The sequence below is a fragment of the Sebastes fasciatus genome, chromosome 10 (assembly GCF_043250625.1).
Source record: "Sebastes fasciatus isolate fSebFas1 chromosome 10, fSebFas1.pri, whole genome shotgun sequence".
In the NCBI taxonomy this organism is placed as follows: Eukaryota; Metazoa; Chordata; class Actinopteri; order Perciformes; family Sebastidae; genus Sebastes; species Sebastes fasciatus.
This window is the reverse complement of record NC_133804.1, coordinates 15,622,382-15,643,887: the sequence shown is the minus strand read 5'-3', so window position 1 is coordinate 15,643,887 and position 21,506 is coordinate 15,622,382. Positions and strand designations below refer to the sequence as shown.

Sequence of the window (21,506 nt, the reverse complement as noted above, 5' to 3'; positions counted from 1 at the left end):
GACGCTCACCAAACATTCATATTTTATTATCATTGACATTAAGTATACTTTAAAAAAATGTCTTCAAAGGAAAATATCATGAGCAGTGAAACTTTTTAAGGTCCAAAGAAGAAGCAGACTGCAGACTGAGAGATGGTTTCATGTCTTTTAAAGTGCAAATATATATATATATAAATATATATATATATATATATATATATTCACGAGTATAATTTCTCATGTACTTTACTTGAAAACAGTTCTTGGTTACAGATACTGTCCTTTCCATTACATTCACATTACATTTAAATGGAAAACTCTTATAACTGCTTCCTGTGCAACATTTACTTCACTCATTACTATTAAAAGTTTTACAAACACAAAACATGTATGCTTGCATACAATGTGCACTTTACGGTACTTTGAACTTACTGTTCTGACTGTAACCTTTACGGTACTTTGAACTTACTGTTCTGACTGTAACCTTATTATTATTATTATTATTATTATTATTATTATTATTATTATGGCTAATTAATGTGCAGGAGTGTCCACATACCCATTGTATCTCTCTGAACGTGTGGTTAGTTGATCTTTCCCTGTCCATTACAGACATGGAGCTGTTCTATTTTCTGCTATCAGTGTTTGTTTTTGCACAGTGGATCTTGAAGGGTTTAGAGCTACTGTATACTGAAGGGCACATACAGAGGCCTGCTCATGCCCCCTGGTGGTGGTTTGGTGCTGATCCTGTTGAGGAGTCGGAGACCTTCCTGATGGTGGAAGTGTTGTCAGAAGCGACTGAGTCAGAGTTAACAAGATGGTTCTTTTTGCAGCGACCGCCCACTGTCACAGTGCGACTCCAGTCTGAACACACAGTGAAAGACAGAGAGAGAGAGAAAACAATGCATAAATCATCCGTCTTGAAAATACTTCCCCCACAACCATCTGGCCACTGTGCTGCAATACGTTCCACGTCCATAAACAATATGTACCTGAGTAATCACTGAGTCTGAAACGACCGCAGCACAAGTGGATTCTCCACTGTTTCCTCACATTTTCTTTCATCAAACAGTGGAACAAAAAGACAAAAAACCCTGTAGGACAAAAGAGCAGACATTGTAGACAATTGTGAAATACTGCAACATGATATAGACACAATAGTATTTTTGTTTTACTATTCATTTTAGCACTTCATAGTTTCATTTTCGTTTATTACCTTTAACTGCACTCTTAAAAGTGTTATTGTCTTTACATTTGTGTACCACAAATATGAAATCAGTTTAAAGGGGACCTATTATGCTTTTGTGCTTTTCCCCTTTCCTGTAGTGTGTTATATAGTTTTTTGTGAAAGTAAAGGGTCTGCAAAGTTACAAAGCCCAAAGTCCGCGCCAAAGCAAGTTACTCTCCCCCACAGAAACACTGCTCGTGAACTGCCTTGCTTGAAGTCCCGCCTTTTCTTCCGTAATGTGGTGATGTCACCAAGTAACACATCAGCATAATACCTGTCTAGCGGCTAGTTTGGCACACCCTCAAACAAAGCAGTTAGAGCGGAGCTGGAGCGGAGTCCATAGAGTTTGGTTCAGCTGACCTATCAGAGCAGACTGGGCTTTTCTGGAGGGGAAGGCGGCGCTCAAACAGAGCGTTTCAGGCCGAGGGTGAAAAGAGGTGCTGCAGCACAGCCATATTAGAAAAATAAAGCATTTTTTGAACATTAAAGCATGTAAACATGTTCTAGTAGAAACCCAAAATACAAGTAAGCACCTGAAAATGAGCATAATAGGTCCTCTTTAAAACCAAGGAGATAAACTGTAAAAATGCATGGTGGTGAATGTGAACAGTTTGAACACATGCTGAGTTAAAAATGACTCGCTCTTCTGTACCTACTTAACACCAGCTGCAGCTCATATTTACCCTGAAAGGTGTTGACGATGGTAAACAGGTACAGCAGGACCACTCTGCCCGGCCCAAATGAAAAAAAGCCCATTAACCACGTCAGGCCCAACAGGACGGTGAGACTGGCCACCGCCCTCAAGTCATAAAGAGCACTGCTGCTGTTTGTTGACCGCTTATTGGCCTTCATTTGTCTGATCTGGATCAGAACCACGATGAATACAGAGACGTTGCACAGAAGGATCAGAAGGATAAACGCCACCACCGTTACGTAGAAGAAGACGTCATTCTGAATCCAGCAGCTGAAGGAAGGGAGAGGGACGGTCATCATGTCATTTACACTGGGATTTATGATAAATGTCATCAACTACATGCTTTATTTGTTTAAGACACTGCCGAATATCAATTTAGACATGAAGCTCCCATTACTCACCATGACTCACCCTGCTTCAACTACAGACCACTAGTGCTTGTACTTACAATTCAGCGGACTGAAACGCCAGAGTCGACTCTTCAGACACATTGCTGCCGTATGCATCTTTATCTATGGCCAGCACCAGGCTGACTATGACCAGAGGAACACCTGTGGGAACACACAAAAAAAATACTATTCAGATCAGAGTTAACTGAACATATTCACACACTGTGGCAAAGAAGAAAACAATTCCCAGATATATTTCTGGTTTGAAGTTTTGTTGATTTATGTTTTTCTCTTAAATTCCCAAACTGACCGTGTGAGGTGCTCATTTTCCTGCCATTAATAATGAAATGAGTGTTATTTTCTGTCTGTTGCAGTTTCTGCTTTTGAATTAATTCTCAAATCAAAAACAAACAAACATTTTTTTTTTAAATAGCTGATTTCCCCTTAAAGGTTCTGCTACAACCCCTGGATCACGTCTAACTCATTGGTGATGCTTTATTTTATGGGCTTTTTTTCAATCTAATCTAATTATAGGTAAAACAGAGACTTTGTTCTATATGTACACACTTACACTTTAAGCTGCAGTCCGTAACTTTGAGCAAATCTGATAAAAAGTTATTTTTATAAAACGGTCACTATATCCTGACAGTAGTGCATGAGACAGATAATCTGAAAGAAATCATGGGCCTCTGTGTCCTCCGGTGTCCTCCGGTGCTCCTAATGGCATCTGTGAGATTTCACCGCGCCCGAGTAAAAACAATCAATCAGAGCAGCCGAGGAATTTGTGACATGTTAAAAACAGTCGAGCCAAAAACAAGCCCCGCCCACTGGCCTCATTTTACAGCTAAACAGTACACTACAAGATGTTTCTGAAAGCATTTGAGGTGAGAAATAGGAATTACAGTAACAGAAAATTGATTCATATTTGATCAGCGCTGCCTAGTTTGACCATTTGATTGGAGTTCGCGAGTTTCACCAGCAGTGCAACAGCTGCTTTAGAGACTGCTCGGCTCTGATTGGTTGTTTTTCTTCAGGCGCTGTGCAGTCTTGCAAATGCCATTAGGAGAACTATAGGAGGACACAGAGACACATGATTTTATTTCAGATTACTTGTCTCATGCACTACTGTCAGGATAAAGTGACCGTTTTATAAAAATAACTTTTTTAACGTATTTGCTCAAAGTTACCGACTGCAGCTTCAATGATATTCAAATGAATTGCTAGTTTAACCCGGAGAGGCTTGTAGTCACAGCACAGTAGATCAACTGAACATGGAACAATTTGTCTATGAGCAAGAGATATGATAAATGAGCAATGCATAAATATTTAATTGTGTGCAAATGGAGCTTTTTTCAATCAAGGACATTCCTATTTCCCTGTAATAAATTACATGGTTCTTTCCAGGATACTTGATGGAAATCAAGATTCATAAAACCCCAGCTGCTTGATCCCAACTTATCAAAATCCACTCCTGAACCTGAATCAGCCAACTGGACTTTTTCAACTACAATTAGAAGCACTTCAGGTTCTGTCTTACCCCATCCTACAGCACAGAACTTGAGGATGTAGGAGGGAACGTAGATGTTGAAGACCTTGACCAGAGCGAGGTACATATGCACGGCCTCCAGGCCCATCCAGGTGAAAGAGGCCAGCAGGAAGTAGTGCATCGTTGCAGCGGTGGCAATGCACAGACTGTAGTTGGAGAAGGACGAGAGCCAGGAGCCCAGCAGGAAGAGCATGCTCAACCCCAGTAGGGCAGCTGAGAGGTTGATGAGTATTTTAGATGGGTAGTCTCGACGCAGCTTCCTGAAATGCGACACAGGGAACAACTCGGTCTGAAAGGCCTCTGGATTTCACACTGATAACAGGCAAAATTAGATTTTAAGCAGCATTGCTAATGCACAACCTCCGCTTTTCCAACGCCAGTCTCCTCTAACTGGTTATTGCAGAAAATGTGATGAGCATGATAGTGTCGCTCCGCGTGACTTACTCGAAAGCAAGGTAGGTGAGAAGAGTGATGCCCAGAAAGATGGAGGATATACCACAACCAAGATATGAGATCATTGTCAGAATCTGGCTGTCAGCTTCACTGATGGGCGTTCTGGATACATCCTGAAACACAACATACAAACAAAATCTATTGTTTGCTTGTATTTAAACCCCCCTAGTGGTAGTACCCAAACAGACACGATGGGAAGCAGAAGTGCAAGACTGTGCTGTTAAGACTCATCCCATCATAATTATTTGAAAGATAAATGATATAATTATGAAGTGGTGTTGTGGTGTTAACATCAGCTTCTTGCATCATTAGCAACTGGCCAGATTGCACCCAGTATGTTGGTGGTTGTGGGTGTTGCTTGTTCCCTGGTTTGATTTATAAAAAGCAGACCAATGACTCACCAGGAGTACAGCGAAATGTGTGAGATGATCACAGAGACAGCTGGTTTGATACGCAGAAATACTCAGGGTGTCACAACCATTGCTGTTCCAACCACCCTGCCCACCTGGCAAACAAACATTTGATTAAAGCAGCTTATCAACAGACACACATCTTCCTGCGTTAAGGATCTCTATTGATGTCACTGGTTCCTAAAACGTACTATGAGGCTCAATTACTGTAAATCATCTAAATACAACTGTAAACATAAAGTATAATAAATAATGACAAACTCACCGTTTTTCTGGAAATCCCAAAACGCACATTGTACTTTGTCTTCTGGCTGTAAAAACAGGGAGGTGATGGTTTTAGAGTGAAATACAGAACCTTTCTTCTTACTGATGAACTGTATTCATTTCTCACCTGTTTAGGCGTTTGGTGGCTGAGGGTCACCACCACTTGATCACTTAGGTTGCTGACATCACTGTTATTGATGTTGGCAGATACTATATAGGAATTCAATTTCCAGCTGCTCTGTGTTGCATTGGAGTGTGGTTCCTGTTAAAAGTATTGTCACATTAAGAGACAGGACAAGGATAAGGTCATTGGTCAATAAAATATGCTAAAAATATAATTATTTCAGTGCCACATTTGTTTTATTGTTATTTCATTAAAGGAAGAGTTTGACATTTCGCTAAGTTGTTTTCTTGCCGAGAGTTAAATGAGATATTTGATACCACTCTCATGTTTGTACGGTAAATATGAAACTACAGCCGGTTAGCTTAGCTTAGCACAAAGACTGGAAACAGGGGGAAACAGCTAGCCTGTCTCAGTTCAAAATCCTCTAAATTAGCACATCATATCTTATTTGTTTAATCCTCACAAAAACCCAAGTGTAAAACAACTATTCTCTGCTGGTTACTTGGCAACCTCAAGGTGACGACAAAACTCGCGGAAGTCACTGCGCCCAGCCAAGAAATAGTCTGGTACATAACCCCCCGTAAACCCACAAATTGTCATTTTTACAGTTTGTTTTTTGTACGGATTAAACAGAAATAACGTGTTTTAATTACGAGCCGCTTGTAGGCGTTTTTTGTTGGCTATGTTTCCACCATAGACTATATAAAGATGGATGTCGCGTCTCCACTTCCTCCCACTGTACAGAAACGACGCCAAAATATCTACCATCTTGAGATTTGGACGTCATTTGTAGCCAGAGTCTGTGTAGTAGTGAGCGGGTAACCTCGATACCGCGGCTCCACCTGCCCGAACCAATTACGAGCCGAGCACAGCTGCAGCTTGTCAGCGAGAGAAGCTCACAGCTGCCAATCATGACGTCTCACCCCCCCTTTTTACAGCATCATAATAACTCATTTAAATCAAACGTATCAGAAAAATTAACACTTGAACATACATCAGCGTGATAAGAACTACCTAAAATGACAGAAACCATCTCTGACATATTCAACGTGTATTTTGACGTTTTAGTTTGGCCCATGTCCCATCCCACGTCCCATAGGAGGCGGGCTTTATAACCTATACTGCCGCCAGCCACCAGGGGGCGATTGAGATGTTTTGGCTCACTTTTAGGGAGTTGTCATGTTGTCCATCTTATGCTGTTACAGACTACATACAGTCAATGGTTTCCTATCTCAATGATGAGCTAAGCTAACCATCTCCTGTCTGTAGCTTCATATTTATCCCACAGACGTGAGAGTGGTGTCGATCTTTTGATTTAACTCTCTGCAAGACAGCGAATAAACTTGTTTCCAAAATGTCACAAAAAGCACAATAAGAAAAATGAAAAAGAAAAAAACAAGATGACAGATAGTAACAAGCGAAGAAGATTTAATACCGGAAAAAGTTCATTTGTTCCAAAGAACTGAAACTGGACTCGAGTTTTCTTTCTTTCTCCAGGAGGGAAATAGTTGTGGATTTCGGAGGGCAAAGAGATCGTTGCATTGGTGTCAGGGAGCGGTTGACTCTCAAAGCTCTGGCTGACAAAAATCTGAGAAAAAAAAGGTCATGGGTCATTTCTCATCAACTGTCAATCTAAAAGCAACCGTCAATTTATTAACACTGTTTCCAGGACATTAATGCAACAGAGGGTAAACACAGGTGTAATAGTGTGTCACAGCCATTCCTAACCTTGAGAATAAGACATTGTGTCCTTTAAAGATTACCTGTCTAAATAAAGGTTAAATTAAAAAACATCCCGTGAGCCAGCATGCACAATACCAGGCCCTGGCCCACCTAAATGGAACAGGGCCATAATAATAATGTTATTAATTAACCTTGTGTTTACCCTGCAATGACTGTTCCGGCCTGAGAAAAGTAAACTTTTAGTAAATTTTTGCAGCCACTGTGGCTACGGCCTACGTGGTGCTGAATCTTTTTAAAACAGGTGACATTGCTTGACCTTTGAACCCTGTAGTTGGACATCTTTGTTTTCCCTGCACTCCTGGGTAGAAGTCACATTGTGGAACTATTTTGCTGAAGCATTTACATCCATCTTCTTTTGGAATCATTTTTTAGATGCATTGTCTGTAAGTACAGATTTTATAAGATGCCCATACTGCGTTAATGTTTATATTTTGTGTGGATGGCTATAGGTTAGGCCATGTTTTTATGTGTTATGCACTATTCATCCTTCACCATATAACCTGTCCTCTTAATGGCTTTCAGTTAGCTATATTGGTAGCCAGATATATCAGATTTATGAGGTATAAAATAGGCATGATGGGAATGTGTATGAATGAGGCTTATCCTATCATTGTTTCCTTTACTTTCTTTCTTCACTTGAGTTTTACCCCATTCTCACACTGTCAATACTAAACGGTGGTGCGTAATGAATCCATCATTCTTTGACTACAGTGTGTTGAAAGAGTCATTAAGGAAGGGGACTCTTTTTTATGAGGGCGGAACAATGACATGTCAAAATGGCTGCTGTGAAAAATGCCTGGCATTTCTTTGGCTTGTGGATATCTCACTTACTCATGAGTAAAACTTGCGGCACCCTTTATTACATATTATAGCGTCTCACCTCTGGATTCATGGTTGAAGAAATGGAGGACACACCAAAGGTGAGGCCACTGAAATTATTTCTATCTACGTTGATCATGGACAGGGCCAGAGAGGGTGCTGTTATACTGACAGTATATTCATCTTGGAAATCCATATTGTTCCCCATTTGATCTGTCAGATTAAGGACACTTTTCCCAAAGAAAAAATACAGATAGATTAACAAGAAAATAAGATTAGAGAAGACAATATTTAGAGGAAGAAGGTTGAAGTATGAGGACTTTTTACTGAAGTAAAAGTAGCAATACCACAGTGAAAAAATACTTTGTTTTGGCGTTCGAAGTCTTTCTTAAGTAAAAGTACAAAAGTATTAGCATCAAAGTATACTTAAAGTATCAAAGGTAAAAGTACTCATTATGCATTTTGATTTTAATTTTAATTATAAATAGTAATGCATGAGTCCGTCACTTTAATGTTGCAGCTGGTAAAGGTGGAGCTCATTGTAAGTACTTTATACTGTATACTGCTGGGTAACTTAACCCGTGATAATACACCATAATGTATTAGTTGATTTTTTTTTTATTTATTATTTTCTATTAATAATCTGAATATCCAAAGTAACTAGAAACTAATGCTGTCAAATAAATGCAGTGGAGTAAAAAGCATAATCTTTGCTGTCAAAATGTTGTGGAGTAAAAGCTTAAAGTAACATAAAATGAAATACTTTAATAAAGTACAAGTACTTCATAATTGTACTTAAGTACAGTACTTGAGTAAATGTACTTAGTTACATTCTACCACTGCTCACATGCATGTGTTTTAAACAGACACACACTTACATGCTGGCCACTAGCGTGATGTCAGTTTTGGAAATCAGGATATCTGCAACAATATTGACGATGTTGGCACCAACAGCAGGTTTGATGCTGCTGATATCAACCACTTCCCTGAGCTTCTCCACCACCGTGTCCAGCTCGGAGGAAGATAGCTCTGCACTGCTACCTAACTGAACATCCACAAGGTCCTGAATCATGTCCACCACCTCGGCCACGTTACCTACAAAACAATACTGTCATTAATGTTTCTAGTTGTGTTTTCGCCATGCTTTTCTGTTGTAGTTTTATTTGATTTTGATGTATGATTTATTGTTTTATGATTTATGAACGATGCAATTTATACAAAGGTAATGTATGTATATATTTATTATTGGAAATCCATTAACAACACAAAACAATGACAAATATTGTCCAGAAACCCTCACAGGTACTGCATTTAGCATAAAAATATATGCTCAAATCATAACATGACAAACTGCAGCCCAACAGGCAACAACAGCTGTCAGTGTGTCAGTGTGCTGACCTGACTATGACTTGCCCCAAACTGCATGTGGTTATCATAAAGTGGGCATATCTGTAAAGGGGAGACTCGTGGGTACCCATAGAACCCATTTTCATTCACATATCTTGAGGTCAGAGGTCAAGGGACACCTTCATCGCCAAAATTTAGCATAAGATTGGAAAGTTATTTAGCCTCCTTCGTGACAAGCTAGTATGACATAGTTGGTACCAATGGTTTCTTTAGGTTTTCTAGTTTCATATGATACCAAAATCTTCATTCTAGCCTTTAAACTGAGCTCACTACAATCTAAAAATTGTAAGTTGCGTTAATGCATTAAAGAAATTAGAGGCGTTAAAATAAATTTGCATTAAAGCGTTATTATTGCTCTAGATTTAACAGAGTTCCATACAGGGTATGAAACAAATGTGCTGCGCAGAGAGTTTAGAACTATTGTTAATTTTCAACTCTTGTCCTTAGTTGGTCTTTTACATCTACATGGTAATTTAAATACACAGCTTTTTATATCATAAGACCACAACACAATACAAATATGGAAATAGAATAAAATACACATCACACAGTACACCCATACCACTTGGTATTTTACAGTACAACTTGCTAAAAATGGATACAGCTCTGGTTTGCTTTTAGTCACAAACACTTAACGTTTGTTATAAAGGACTCTATACCTGGAATTACTTTGATTTCAGTTGGTAATGTGTAGCTGACAACCCTTCATGGAGAAAGCTGATTGTCCAAATTTAGTGCTGTGATGTGTTACTCTATTGCTTTTGTCTTTGGATATATCAGGATTTAGATGGAAGGATAAAAAATAAACACGAAAGGGAAATGTTTTATTTTAAAGTATCTTTTTAAAATAATATTATAAACATTGGATGGTGTGTGTCTGATGCTCTTACCGGTAGTGACAGTGATGTTGTCGAGGTCTGATATGGTTATAAACGGTTTGCAGTTCTTCATATCAGGATTAGCCCAGCTGGTCGCGTCAGTTTCAATGTCTAACTTACTAAAGAGAATCAGAGGAACAGAAACAACAGAGGAAGAAGACATTAATAATGATTTCTGGTCTGTTTATTGAACTTGACAAAGTATCAGAAAAAGGGTGATAAAAACCACCTGTCCACTGCTGATGATGTGTTTTAATCTTAATAAGCATCAACGGCTTCACTAAGAGACCATAAAACTGATTACCCATATTGTCCCTTGAGTGATATTTATATCAAATTTGGCAGCCAGAAGATTGAAGCCCTTCATTACACTAATAATTCACTTATAGGAAATTGATTTGAGCTGCAGGCTGGCACGGATCCATCAGTGTTACATGTATGTGGGTCAGAGCTTGTGTGCAGAGTGGGAGGACTGGTTGAGAACAGGACATCGTAATTGAGGGAATTTTTCTTGTCTCGCTCAGCTGTCTCTATGGAAACAGGTTGTTACGACAAAGACAAACAGGATCTGTACGAGTAAATAGAGCAATATACCCAAAAAAAAGAGATGAGTGTCGGCTCAGATGACTCAGGCTGGTGTGAATAAACCCCTGAACATTATTACACTTTGTCTCAATCGTAAATCACAATATGCGTCATTATAAAGACATTTATAATACGCTGCTTTATAATGTCAGTCAATAAATCATTTTGTACAGCATGATGGTTGCTTAAGTGTTTGGGCTGATTATTGGCTTATGTTAAGATCATATTCTTGCCCTGATAATTTCCTCATCTCCGGTCAAATATTAAATCCACTGGACGTTAAATGGAAGTTAATGTCTTACCAAAGCCTGAAGGCTTTCTCTGATTTGGGTTTTCTGCATCCCATTTCTTGGTTGACTTGTGGAAATGCTTCAGGCCAAATGTATAATCCATAGATTGTTGAAGTAGTTTCTTCTAAACAGTTTTCTGGCACTGAAAAAATAATATATACACGTTGTCAAGTCTTCTTCCATAACTGAACACATCTTTATATGTGTTTGGTAAATCCAACTTACCAATGTGCTTGATCGTCACCTCCATAGGTTGAATAATGATGGAGTTATTTTCATACTTTGATGTCAAGGCAGCTTTAATAACAGTTTGAGTTTCTGCCGCACTGTTTACGTTGTATTCTTGAACATGGAAGGTGCAGCAATATCTGCGGATGAAATATACAATTAGTTGCATATAAAACAGGAAGCTTTCTGCACCATAATTCTTCTCTTGTTTTAGTCACCTACTGTTTTTGTTGGCCGGGGGAAATCTAAAAGAAAGGGAACCAGAGAGATGTTGCGTTGTATACATCAGTTGTTATAGTGGTGTGAGATATTATTCCGAGGATTGAACTGTAAAGTGAATTTTTATCTGTTGATCTGACTTGTCTTGGTATTAAAATGAAGCACATTCTCACCATCTGTCCATTGTGCTGCTCCATGTTCCTATGAAATATCACAGATGAATAATAAGTCAACCAGAGATGCTAGTCATGCAACAATAAAGTGAATTCAATGGGACCCACCTGCCAGCGTTCTCCTTTATGAGAAGATTCAGCACAATCATGGTGTGATTCACATCCAGCTGTTCTTTCACCTTTTGCCCAAAGAGAAGAAATTCAGTTTACACATTATTTTTTTTATAGTAAAGGACGCTTTCATGTGCAGTTGTGTGAGTCTCATACCCATTTCTCAATAATCTCCTCTGGTTTTGTCGGGCTGCCAGTCATGCTTAAGGTCAGATTAACTCTGAAGAACGTGTCTGGTCGAACTGCAGGAGTGAAAAGAACGCAGATAAAACAGCGATGCATCTTTACACTGCATGTGTATTTTTGTCAATATTTTCTGACCAGAGCCGGCCCTAAGCATAGGCGGTATAGGCGAATGCTAGGGGCACCATCCATCCACAGGGGCGCCCCAAAATGAGGGAAGAAAATTAATTTTAAATATTGAACTTTAACTATTTTTTGCTAACACTATTTTAATACTATTTCAAAATATTAAAAAAAGCCAACAACAACATAAATATGAAGCCTATTAAATAGGCCCTATTTCCTGATTTGCCCGCAGCATCACCCCGGCGCATCATACTATAATAGCTAATAAATAGCTAGAGTTAACGTCAAGTACTTCGACCTTAAATTCATTAGGGAAAGTTGGAAAGACTATTCAGGTGTTTGGGGAACAGACTACAACATAATTATGAGAAATACAGTTTTTTGTTTGAGTGTGATCTGCATAGCTTATAGTCTCAAAGACATAAAGCTATGCAGTTTCTGTGTGAGTGTATCAACACAATAGTTGGTAATGGAATTAGCTGTGATGCAAGGGGCACCAGCTAAAGTCTTGCCTAGGGCACTAAATTGGTCAGAGCCGGTGTTACACGGAAATCTGTGACCGCAGAGAGCCAGTAACACATAAACTCACCATTTCTGATGGCTGCCGTCAGAAAATGTGACCCCTATGGGGTTCCTTTTACTTTTCTTTTACAGTTTTGTGAATATATATTTAAAATAAAAATAATCAAATATATTTATGTTTTTTAACAATTTAGTTTTGTCTGTTTTCTGTCATGTATTACACAGGTACAGTGTACGACAGCCATCAGAAACGGTGACCTCGTGTTGCTGGCTGTCTGCGGTCACCGATTTAAATGTAACACCGTCTCTGATTCGGACCATTCAAAGACAAAATCTGAATCAAATTGTCAAACATTTTACAGAAGAATAAAAAGTGGTGTTCTGTCTAAGCTGCATTTGTCCTCCACAGGCTCCCTGAAACATTTTGGTTCTGCCCCCCCTCTTTAGTCTCTTCACCAATGACTGATGGCTATGAGTTAATAAACTGTTAATGACCCCAGTACCTTTGTACTTGTAATGATAGGAAATTCAGCTTTTGAATTGAACACTCAGGCGGCTGGTGGACGGCTGTGGCTCAGGAGGTTGTCCGCTAATCAAAGTCTGTGGTTCGATTCCCGGCTCCCGCAGTCTACATGTCGAAGTGTCCTTGGGCAAGATACTGAACCCCAAATTGCTCCTGTCAATGTGCGGGTGAATGTTTCTGTGGCAGCCTCTGCCACCACTGTATGAATGTGTGTGTGAATGGGTGAATGCTGGCTTGTGCTGTAAAACACTTTGAGTGCTTGCTAAGACTATAAAAGCGCTATATAAACGCAGCCCATTTACCATTTAGGCAACAAAGACTATAAATTCTGCTCAAGTTAAATATTGACAGAGAGCTGATGGTGTTATTTTACTGATCATAATACCCGGTAATTGTGTGAAAACTGGAATCAATCAGGGCAGCGACTAAAATCATTCGAGATCCATCATAGCAAATCCAGACCAGCCTGTCTTAAAGGGACTTCTTTAGTCAGGAATTCACGTTTCCATAAATTAGATGCAACAAGTTTTTCTTCATCTCATGTGCAATAAGCACTCTTAATATAAACTGCCTCTTTGTTCCCTGCACAGCTTGGCACTTCATCTTCTCCGTATTGTTTCTTGCTTTTATCACATTATTGTACTCTGTTCTGTGTACACAACCAGCATGTTTAATGTCTTTCAATGTCTCATTGTGTTTTTATGTATGTTGTTCATGTTTTTATGTTTAAATGCTGCCTTCCAGCAAAATGCATTTTCTCTTGTACAGTAGAACAGTGAAGATCTGAACTAAGAATCAAGAAGACGGACAAACATGATTCATCTGAGTTTAGTGAACTGACCGGCCGTCTTGTTGACTTCTAGAGGATCTCCTGTCGTTGACATGTTAGCGGGTCGAGCTCCATGACTTTGAGTCGGACCTGTTTCTGTGAAATCAAATGACAAGACTAGATAATATCACAGCACAAAGACATTGTCTTGAACTTGATTAAAATAAATTACATTACTTCATATTTCTGTTACTCATGAACATTGTTTTATCGTTTCTTGCATACTCACCTGATGAAAGTGCACCGGTGCTGACAGTTGGCAGTGGCTCTGACACTGGAGGGAGTAACTCTGACAGAGACCAAATAAATCATACATTACAAAAATAGCATGATGTCTGATGGAAATCAAATTATGGAAATGTAAATTTCCTCTAATAAATAGTCGTACATATTCAGGTATTTTTAGAAACACAGAAATGACGTGTCTGGCTCTAATGTATTTCTGCAAGTGTGCAATAACTTTTTTCATTAGTGTGGGCTATATAGGCAGAATCCTTTTAATTCAGCCACTTAACAACCTCAGGGAAAGTGCATGGTAAATTGAATCAATTTAATGGATTTGTTAATGTTCATACATCAAGTGAATATTGCCAGTAAACCCCAAAGTCTTCTTGTGTTCATAAAATACAAGAACTGAACAAACATCATACAATCATATACGTACATACACTCCCGAGAGAAGCCGTCAACTTTCATGTGACATGAACATACATCCTTTTTGAAGACAATAATTATGGTCATAAAATGTGTGTTTGGTTAATGTTTGACTGATGCAGTAGTCCACTAAAACACAACAGTGAGTGCGTTTTACTCCTGTACAGACTATACGTACCCACAGGTAGTATGCTGATGCTGTTCGGGTCAGCTGTCAGGTTGAGGAAGTCGTAAGAGAAGGTGGAAGTCAGCAACGAGGCGATTCCCGCCTGAACCACTTCTACGTTAGCAGCAGGATCCACGTTCACGTAGACTTCACAGTTGAAACTGGGGATATATCACAGTGGCATGTGTTAAATCTGCATTTGTTCCTTGTTTGGAGAATATCTGGCTTGTTTTGTTTATATACTGTAATTATTATAATCCTTTTCATGATTTGAATTAATCCTACCACTTGTCACAGGTGGAGTTTGACAATGCTCTTGATCCCTGAGAACACAGATATTTTTTCACATCTTTATTAAAAGGTTTAAACACCATTGCACAATGTTAGACACTCCCTCTAGATATAAGACATACATTTCACTGGTATCAATTTATTTTTTAAATGCATTAACTTTAACTATCCTTATTGTCTAAAACAATTTTCTGTTCCTTATACGTCAAATTATTCACCAAGGTGCCCTGATCAGATCCTTTTTATTGTCCCCTTTGTAGATAAAGAAGTTGGTAAGAAAGCTTTAATGTTTTGGGCTCCTTCAGATTGGAATAAGTTACCTTTAAATATTTGTTCTCTGTCATCATTTCGCTTATTTAAAAATGTTTTTTTCACATCTTAAAACAGACCAATGCATTCAGGAATGCCATCACTGTTCCTCTCACTATTTAGAGATTGATCATTGTTCGTTTGATTGTGTTTAGTCTAAGGTTGTGCTCTTCTTCTTTTTCTTTTTCTTCTTCTTCTCCTTATTATTATTATTATTATTATTATATATGTATTATTGTTGTTTCTTTTGTCGCTGTCGTTGTGTTATATAACATTGTGTCTTGTACTGTTCTGTTTTCCATTTGTTTTATGAGTGTTTGTTTGGAGATGATGCATCTCAAGGAGTTTATCCTGATATAATACATTTCATTCAAAAGGTTGAACGATTTTACTTACTTAGTTACTTAACTGATTTATCTTAATATAATAATTCACAGCCACCTTGCCTCTGAACTGACCTCACGTACGTCATGTTCTCAATAAAAAGAAAAAGCCTCTCATCTGTTTCCTAATCAGCTGGTCTTTGAGGATATTGCTGCTTCTTTCTGTGGAAAATCAAACTGCGGACTCTTAATAATAGCGCTGTACCTGAGGTGGTTGAGCAGCAGAATTATTAACCACATGGCAGGAGCGGCTGTGTGGGAACACAGATAACAGAAATTACAGACAGAAATGTCGTCAAAGGTTTCAACCATGATTACAGAAGACACACACACACACACACACACACACACACACACACACACACACACACAGACAGACACACAGCTAGTCTGTCTTAATGAGAAACCAGCTGGCAGTGGTGGAAAGTAACTAAATACATTTATAAGGACTGTACTTGTACTTTAAAGGAATATATACATTTTGTGCTACTTTATACTGTACTTCCACTACATAAATGTGACAGCTTTGGTTACTTTACAGATTACATACAAAAGAATATAACTGTATATAAAAATGGATTATTTACACAACATTATCATATGTGTCTTATTAACATGATATCAAAATTTCATTTTTAAATATCACGGTTATTGTCAATACCGGTATATCGCGACCCCCCTTGCACAGTTGTAGATTAAATTGTCCAACAGTATATAAAACAGCTAAAATTTGTTCCATCAGTAATGATAATCCAATAATATATATTAATATATATATATTATAGTATAACACTTGTTGCATTGAGTACTTTTACTTTAGATACTTTAAGTGCTTGTCACTAATAATACCTGATGGTGATATTTCCGATGCAGGACTCTTCAAATCTTTATATTGCAGTATTGCTACTTCTACTTCCTGTAAGATAATGATCTGAGTACTTCCTCCACCACTAACAGCTGAATGGAGTGTTTTGCTAATAACAGTTGCGTTACCTTGGCGATGACACATGGATGTTATGGACGGAAATGTTGCGAGGGAAAATGCTTTCCATCTGATAAGAGATGACAAAAAGATGAACTATTTTTATCTGACTTTTTTGTTATTGTTTGACAAATTCCATTTACATATCCGAACAATCTTCATACCCAGTTTCTTGTCACTTCCTCCAGTGACACTGAACATTTTCCAGGCTCTGTAGCGGGAACTATGAATGTCCACATTTTGATTTTGTAGAGTGACCATGCTAAAAAAAATAAAAAAAGAGAAGAAAATGGCAGCTTTAAAGACGACATATTTTCAGGTGCATATTTGTAATACGGGTTTCTACTAGAACATATTTACATGCTTAATGTTCAAAACCGTTTTATTTAAAGCCCAGTCTGCTCTGATTGGTCAGCTGGCCCACTCTGTTGTGATTGATCAACCAAACCAAACTCTTCTAACTAGCTTTGTTTGAGGGTGTGCCAAACTAGCTGCTAGGCAGGTATTATGCAAATGTGTTACTTGGTGACATCACCACGTTATGGAAGAAAAGGCGTGACTTCGAGCAAGGCGTTTCAGGTAGTTCAGGAGCAGTGTTTCTGGACTTTGGGCTTTGTAACTTTGTAGACCTTTTACATGCATAAATAACACAATAAAGGAAAGAAGAAAAAACACAAAAGCATAATAATTCTCTTCCTCGACATCATGGAAAATGAGGGCATGCCCTCAATGATTCCTCTAGATTTAAATAAAGATTGAATGAATGAAAAAATCTGCAATTTTTCCCAAGGAAATTGTTAGACCTATCAACAGGTTTATGAACCTGTTACTGCTGAACTCAGTAATGTGTGCTTTACCTTTTCTTTGACCTTAAACCGTAGTTACTGAACAACAAAGTGTATTATCTGCCCACTCATTCCACTCATTCAACTCTCCCCTACCCTAGATTGCCTTGTTGTGTGTGAGGAAACCCTGAGAGTAATTCATTTTTAAAAGTCTAGACAGCTCAAACTGCTGATGAAAAGGTCCTACTATATTTACCACAACGTAGGTCATTGTCAGGCTCAGGTGCACAGTGGAGGTTGTGTTTCCACTGCTGCAGGTCCCACCTCACCACGTCTCCATCTGCACAGCTCTGCTCCATCAGCTCTTCGGCGCTCCACTCTCTGGCCCACATCCTGAACAGACCAATCTCACCAAGCAGATTCGTCCCAGTCTGCGGCTGCAGCTCGCCTTTTGTGTTTACATAATGAGACACCCCCAGAGTGAGAGTGCCGTTTGGGGCCAGTTGCAGTGGTCGGGTCACGGAGCTCAGGGGGGCCTTAAGCTGACTGGTTCCATTAATGTAGATCCGCAGCCTGCGAGCTGGGCCGGACCAGGTGACACAGAAAGAGTACCATTCATGTAATTTCAAATCCCACTTCAGGCTGTGTTCTTCTCCGAAGAGCCACGCTGTCAGCTGTGTTTTTGTGCCCCTGAGTCCCAGCTCTGTGCGGATTCCCCCAGGTGCTTTGTAGTCAAAACCTGTCCATTGTGTTTCATAGGTACGACGTAAAAGGATGCATACACTCAGCTCCTCCAGGGCTGGTACCACAACATCTGGTTGTAGCTGCCACATACACGGACGACTCTTGAACGGCAGCTTCTTACCCCACAGGCTGGTACTGGCAGAGGTAGCTGATCAAGAAAAACAAGAAGATATTTCAGATCACACTAAAAAAAAGAGCCCGACAGGCATAATGTATGCCTTCAAAGCAATCAATTATTCTCAGCTGTCCCACAACAGGCAATACAAAAATATAAACATAATAAGACAATTGAATTTCAATTTATTTTCCACTCAATTACTTATTTAACATTATTATTATTCTGTCTGTTTGTTTAGCTATTTCTCCTGGCTTTAATTTAATAATTTAATTCAATTTAATTTAATTTAATTTAATTTAATTTAATTTAATTTAATTTAATTTAATTTAATTTAATTTAATGTTATCCTTTTTTATTTTATTTTATTTTATTTTATTTTATTTTATTTTATTTTATTTTATTTTATTTTATTTTATTTTATTTTATTTTATTCTATTTCTTTTTTCTTTTTTCTTTCCCCTCACATAAAAATATTGCTTTTGGATTTATGATTATGTAATGACATTTTCTTTGCCGTATTCATTGATATTGTGTGATGAAACAATTTTCCATTGTGGAGAACAAAGTACATGAATGGTTTAAGTGAGTCAATTAAAAAAAAGAAATTGACAATTGAAGACATTAAAAGTGTTGGTACTTGTTGTGGAATTTCTGATACTAGTTACACTTTTTTGTATTTACACTTATTGCTCTAAGTTATATTTTGTAATACTTTAAACATTGGTCTGAAAAACATTGGTCTGAAATCTTACTTGAACCCAGAAGCTGCAGACACAGACAGATTAGAGTTAGAGAAGACAGGCTTCTGACGGAGTTCATGACAGCAAACAAAAACGCTTTCAATGTCAGTCAAGTAGTCATCTGCTGAAAGAAAAGATTTAATTTACATTTACCTTGAAATAATACAATAATTATTGACTTATCTTATGTGGCTTAATTCAGAACTTAGACTTACCACGGTCATCTCCTTCAAATCTGAAGTTTAAGCTATTTTGTGAGAAATCAATGTCAGTTCAGAAGCTGTCTGAGCCATGAGTCTGAATCTGCTGGCAAGCGTCACCTCATTTCTCTATAAGAGGACCTCCACGCCCTCTCCCTGCAGCTCCCCGAGTTACTCATTAATCACCGGCAATAAACCTAACTAACAAGCACGATAACGTTACAATCACAACTTCATGAAACCTGTGCAAATGTGAGTCTCTAAATTCTCCTATTGACACAATCAAGTAATTTGTGTTCAGTGTGAATGCACCTGGGTTTAGTGTCAGTGGGCCCAGAGAAAGTTTTAATGGCAATAATTATCTTAACAAGGCTTAAAGTTTACAAGAAATACTGCTGCAGGACGTTGAGAAGTGCTTGACACACACCCTTGTTTTTGTAGATTTTGATGATACGCTGTGACGTTATCAAAATGGCTTGTCTCAATACATAACAAGCTTTACATTTAGGGTTGTTATAAGCTTTCTTTTTAATTCCATCTATAGGGATGCTTCTGAGAACTGATTCTAATTGACATTAATGGTCACAGCAGCTAAAAGCTTTAAACAAAACAATAACACCAGCAATGACACCTGGAAATCAAGTTTCTCAGAACCCAGTTATATATATATTGGGGCTGTCAATCGATTAAAATATTGAATTGTTATTAATCGCATGATTGTCCATAGTTAATCATGATTATACCTAAATTAATCGCACATTTTTATGTGTTCATAATGCACCTTAAAGGGATATATGTCAAGTATTTAATACTCTTATCAACATGGGAGTGGGCAAATATGCTGCTTTATGCAAATATATGTATATATTTATTATTGGAAATCAATTAAAAACACAAAACAATGACAAATATTGTCCAGAAACCCTCACAGGACACATTTAGCATAGAAAAATATGAATCATAACATGGCAAACTGCAGCCCAACAGGCAACAACAGCTGTCAGTGTGTCAGTGTGCTCACTTGACTATGACTTGCTCCAAACTGCATGTGATTATCATAAAGTGGGCATGTCTGTAAAGGGGAGGCTCGTGGGTACCCATAGAACCCATTTTCATTCGATTATCTTGAGGTCAAAGGTCAAGGGACCCCTTTTAAAATGGCCATGCCAGTTTTTCCTCGCCAAAGTTTAAGGAAGTAAGTTTGGAGCATTATTTAGCCTCCTTTGCGACAAGCTAGTATGACATGACAGTTGGTACCAATGTGTTCCTTAGGTTTTCTAGTTTCATATCACCAGTACCTTCACTCTAGTTTTAAAACTGAGCAACAACCTCTGAAAGATCGATTGCGTTAATGCATTAAAGAAATTAGTGGCGTTAAAACGACTTTGTGTTAACTCGTTATTATCGTAACAATTAACTACATTAACTACATAACATTAACTTTGACAGCCCTAATATATATATAATAAAGACACCACCAAAGAACCTGCTTTTACTGCGACACTTTAAGTACGTTTTGCAAGTAATGTTTCTTTACTTTTACTTAAGTGCAAGAAAATAGAAAATTTTACTAGTTTATTTATATAGTGTGGTGTTACTAGCTAAAAGCTAAAGATGACATGATTCAATATATAGAAATAAAACACCGTCTGCATAGCTTGCAATTGTTTTACAAATGCTGGATATGAAAATATTTTTTTTAATGGTTCAATATGTTCATGGTTATGACTGAGACAACAGGTGTATGTGTTCTTTACGTCAGGTCTGCAAACAGTCAAAGTAATATTCTTGTTCTACTCTTGTGCTTTACAATTATCCTCAAGTGATAGCTGCTCAAACAAATCTAATTGGCTTTTCTGTGTGACATGTGATGATCATGTCTGCCTGGTTCTCAGCTGTACAGACCTGAAAGTAAAGCTAGTCCATAGTGCAGCCTTCCTTTAAGCCTAAACAATTCAAACAACCAATATATGTCAATATCTCCTCCTTTTGTACACCCATAATATCCTGTCAGTGTGGTGAGTATAGAGACATGTCAGTTTTATGTCTCCATACTGCCACAAAGTGGTCAAACAGTGTATTGCAAATGAATGATTTTGTCAAGTTGGGAACTATTTTATGATTCACAGCACTGGTGGACTCAACGCAGCAAAAGTGCCCTCTTGGATGTCTCTATGGTAGAGAAAACATGGTAAAGTGCCCTCTTGGATGTCTTTCTAGTGGAGAAAACATGATAAAGTGCCCTCTTGGATGCCCTTCCAGTCGATAAAACATGATATTGCCTTCTAATCTGCCCTTCCAGTAGATAGAACATGATAAAGTACCCTCTAGGATGTCCTTCTAGTGGAGAAAACATGATAAAATGCCCTCTAGGATGTCCTTCTAGTGGAGAAAACATGATAAAATGCCCT

At 38.2% G+C, this 21,506-nt stretch overlaps 1 protein-coding gene across 3 annotated transcripts; it reads right to left on the bottom strand.

The window, feature by feature from the left end:
* Positions 1 to 19,227, bottom strand: adgrg4a (adhesion G protein-coupled receptor G4a). 3 transcript variants are annotated; one of them, XM_074648473.1, is made up of 29 exons: positions 19,111 to 19,227; positions 18,908 to 19,019; positions 17,550 to 18,185; positions 16,673 to 16,770; positions 16,520 to 16,578; positions 15,732 to 15,777; positions 14,829 to 14,866; positions 14,556 to 14,704; positions 13,953 to 14,012; positions 13,736 to 13,819; positions 11,697 to 11,782; positions 11,538 to 11,608; positions 11,430 to 11,457; positions 11,260 to 11,282; positions 11,035 to 11,177; positions 10,822 to 10,951; positions 9,947 to 10,053; positions 8,528 to 8,744; positions 7,711 to 7,879; positions 6,523 to 6,675; positions 5,091 to 5,225; positions 4,965 to 5,010; positions 4,691 to 4,794; positions 4,281 to 4,402; positions 3,828 to 4,096; positions 2,350 to 2,452; positions 1,891 to 2,171; positions 972 to 1,073; positions 1 to 843 (listed from the first exon to the last, which is right to left on the bottom strand). In XM_074648473.1, exons 2-29 carry the CDS (start codon positions 18,972 to 18,974, stop codon positions 695 to 697), a joined length of 3,675 nt encoding a protein of 1,224 aa, XP_074504574.1. In that variant the 5' UTR covers positions 18,975 to 19,019; positions 19,111 to 19,227; the 3' UTR covers positions 1 to 694. The 3 variants fall into 3 exon arrangements, with proteins under 3 accessions (XP_074504574.1, XP_074504573.1, XP_074504575.1); XM_074648472.1 differs by having other exon boundaries at positions 18,908 to 19,016; positions 19,111 to 19,217; XM_074648474.1 differs by lacking the exons at positions 1 to 843; positions 972 to 1,073 and adding an exon at positions 1,431 to 1,532 and having other exon boundaries at positions 1,846 to 2,171; positions 18,908 to 19,016; positions 19,111 to 19,217.
* Positions 19,228 to 21,506: the final 2,279 nt, after the last annotated feature.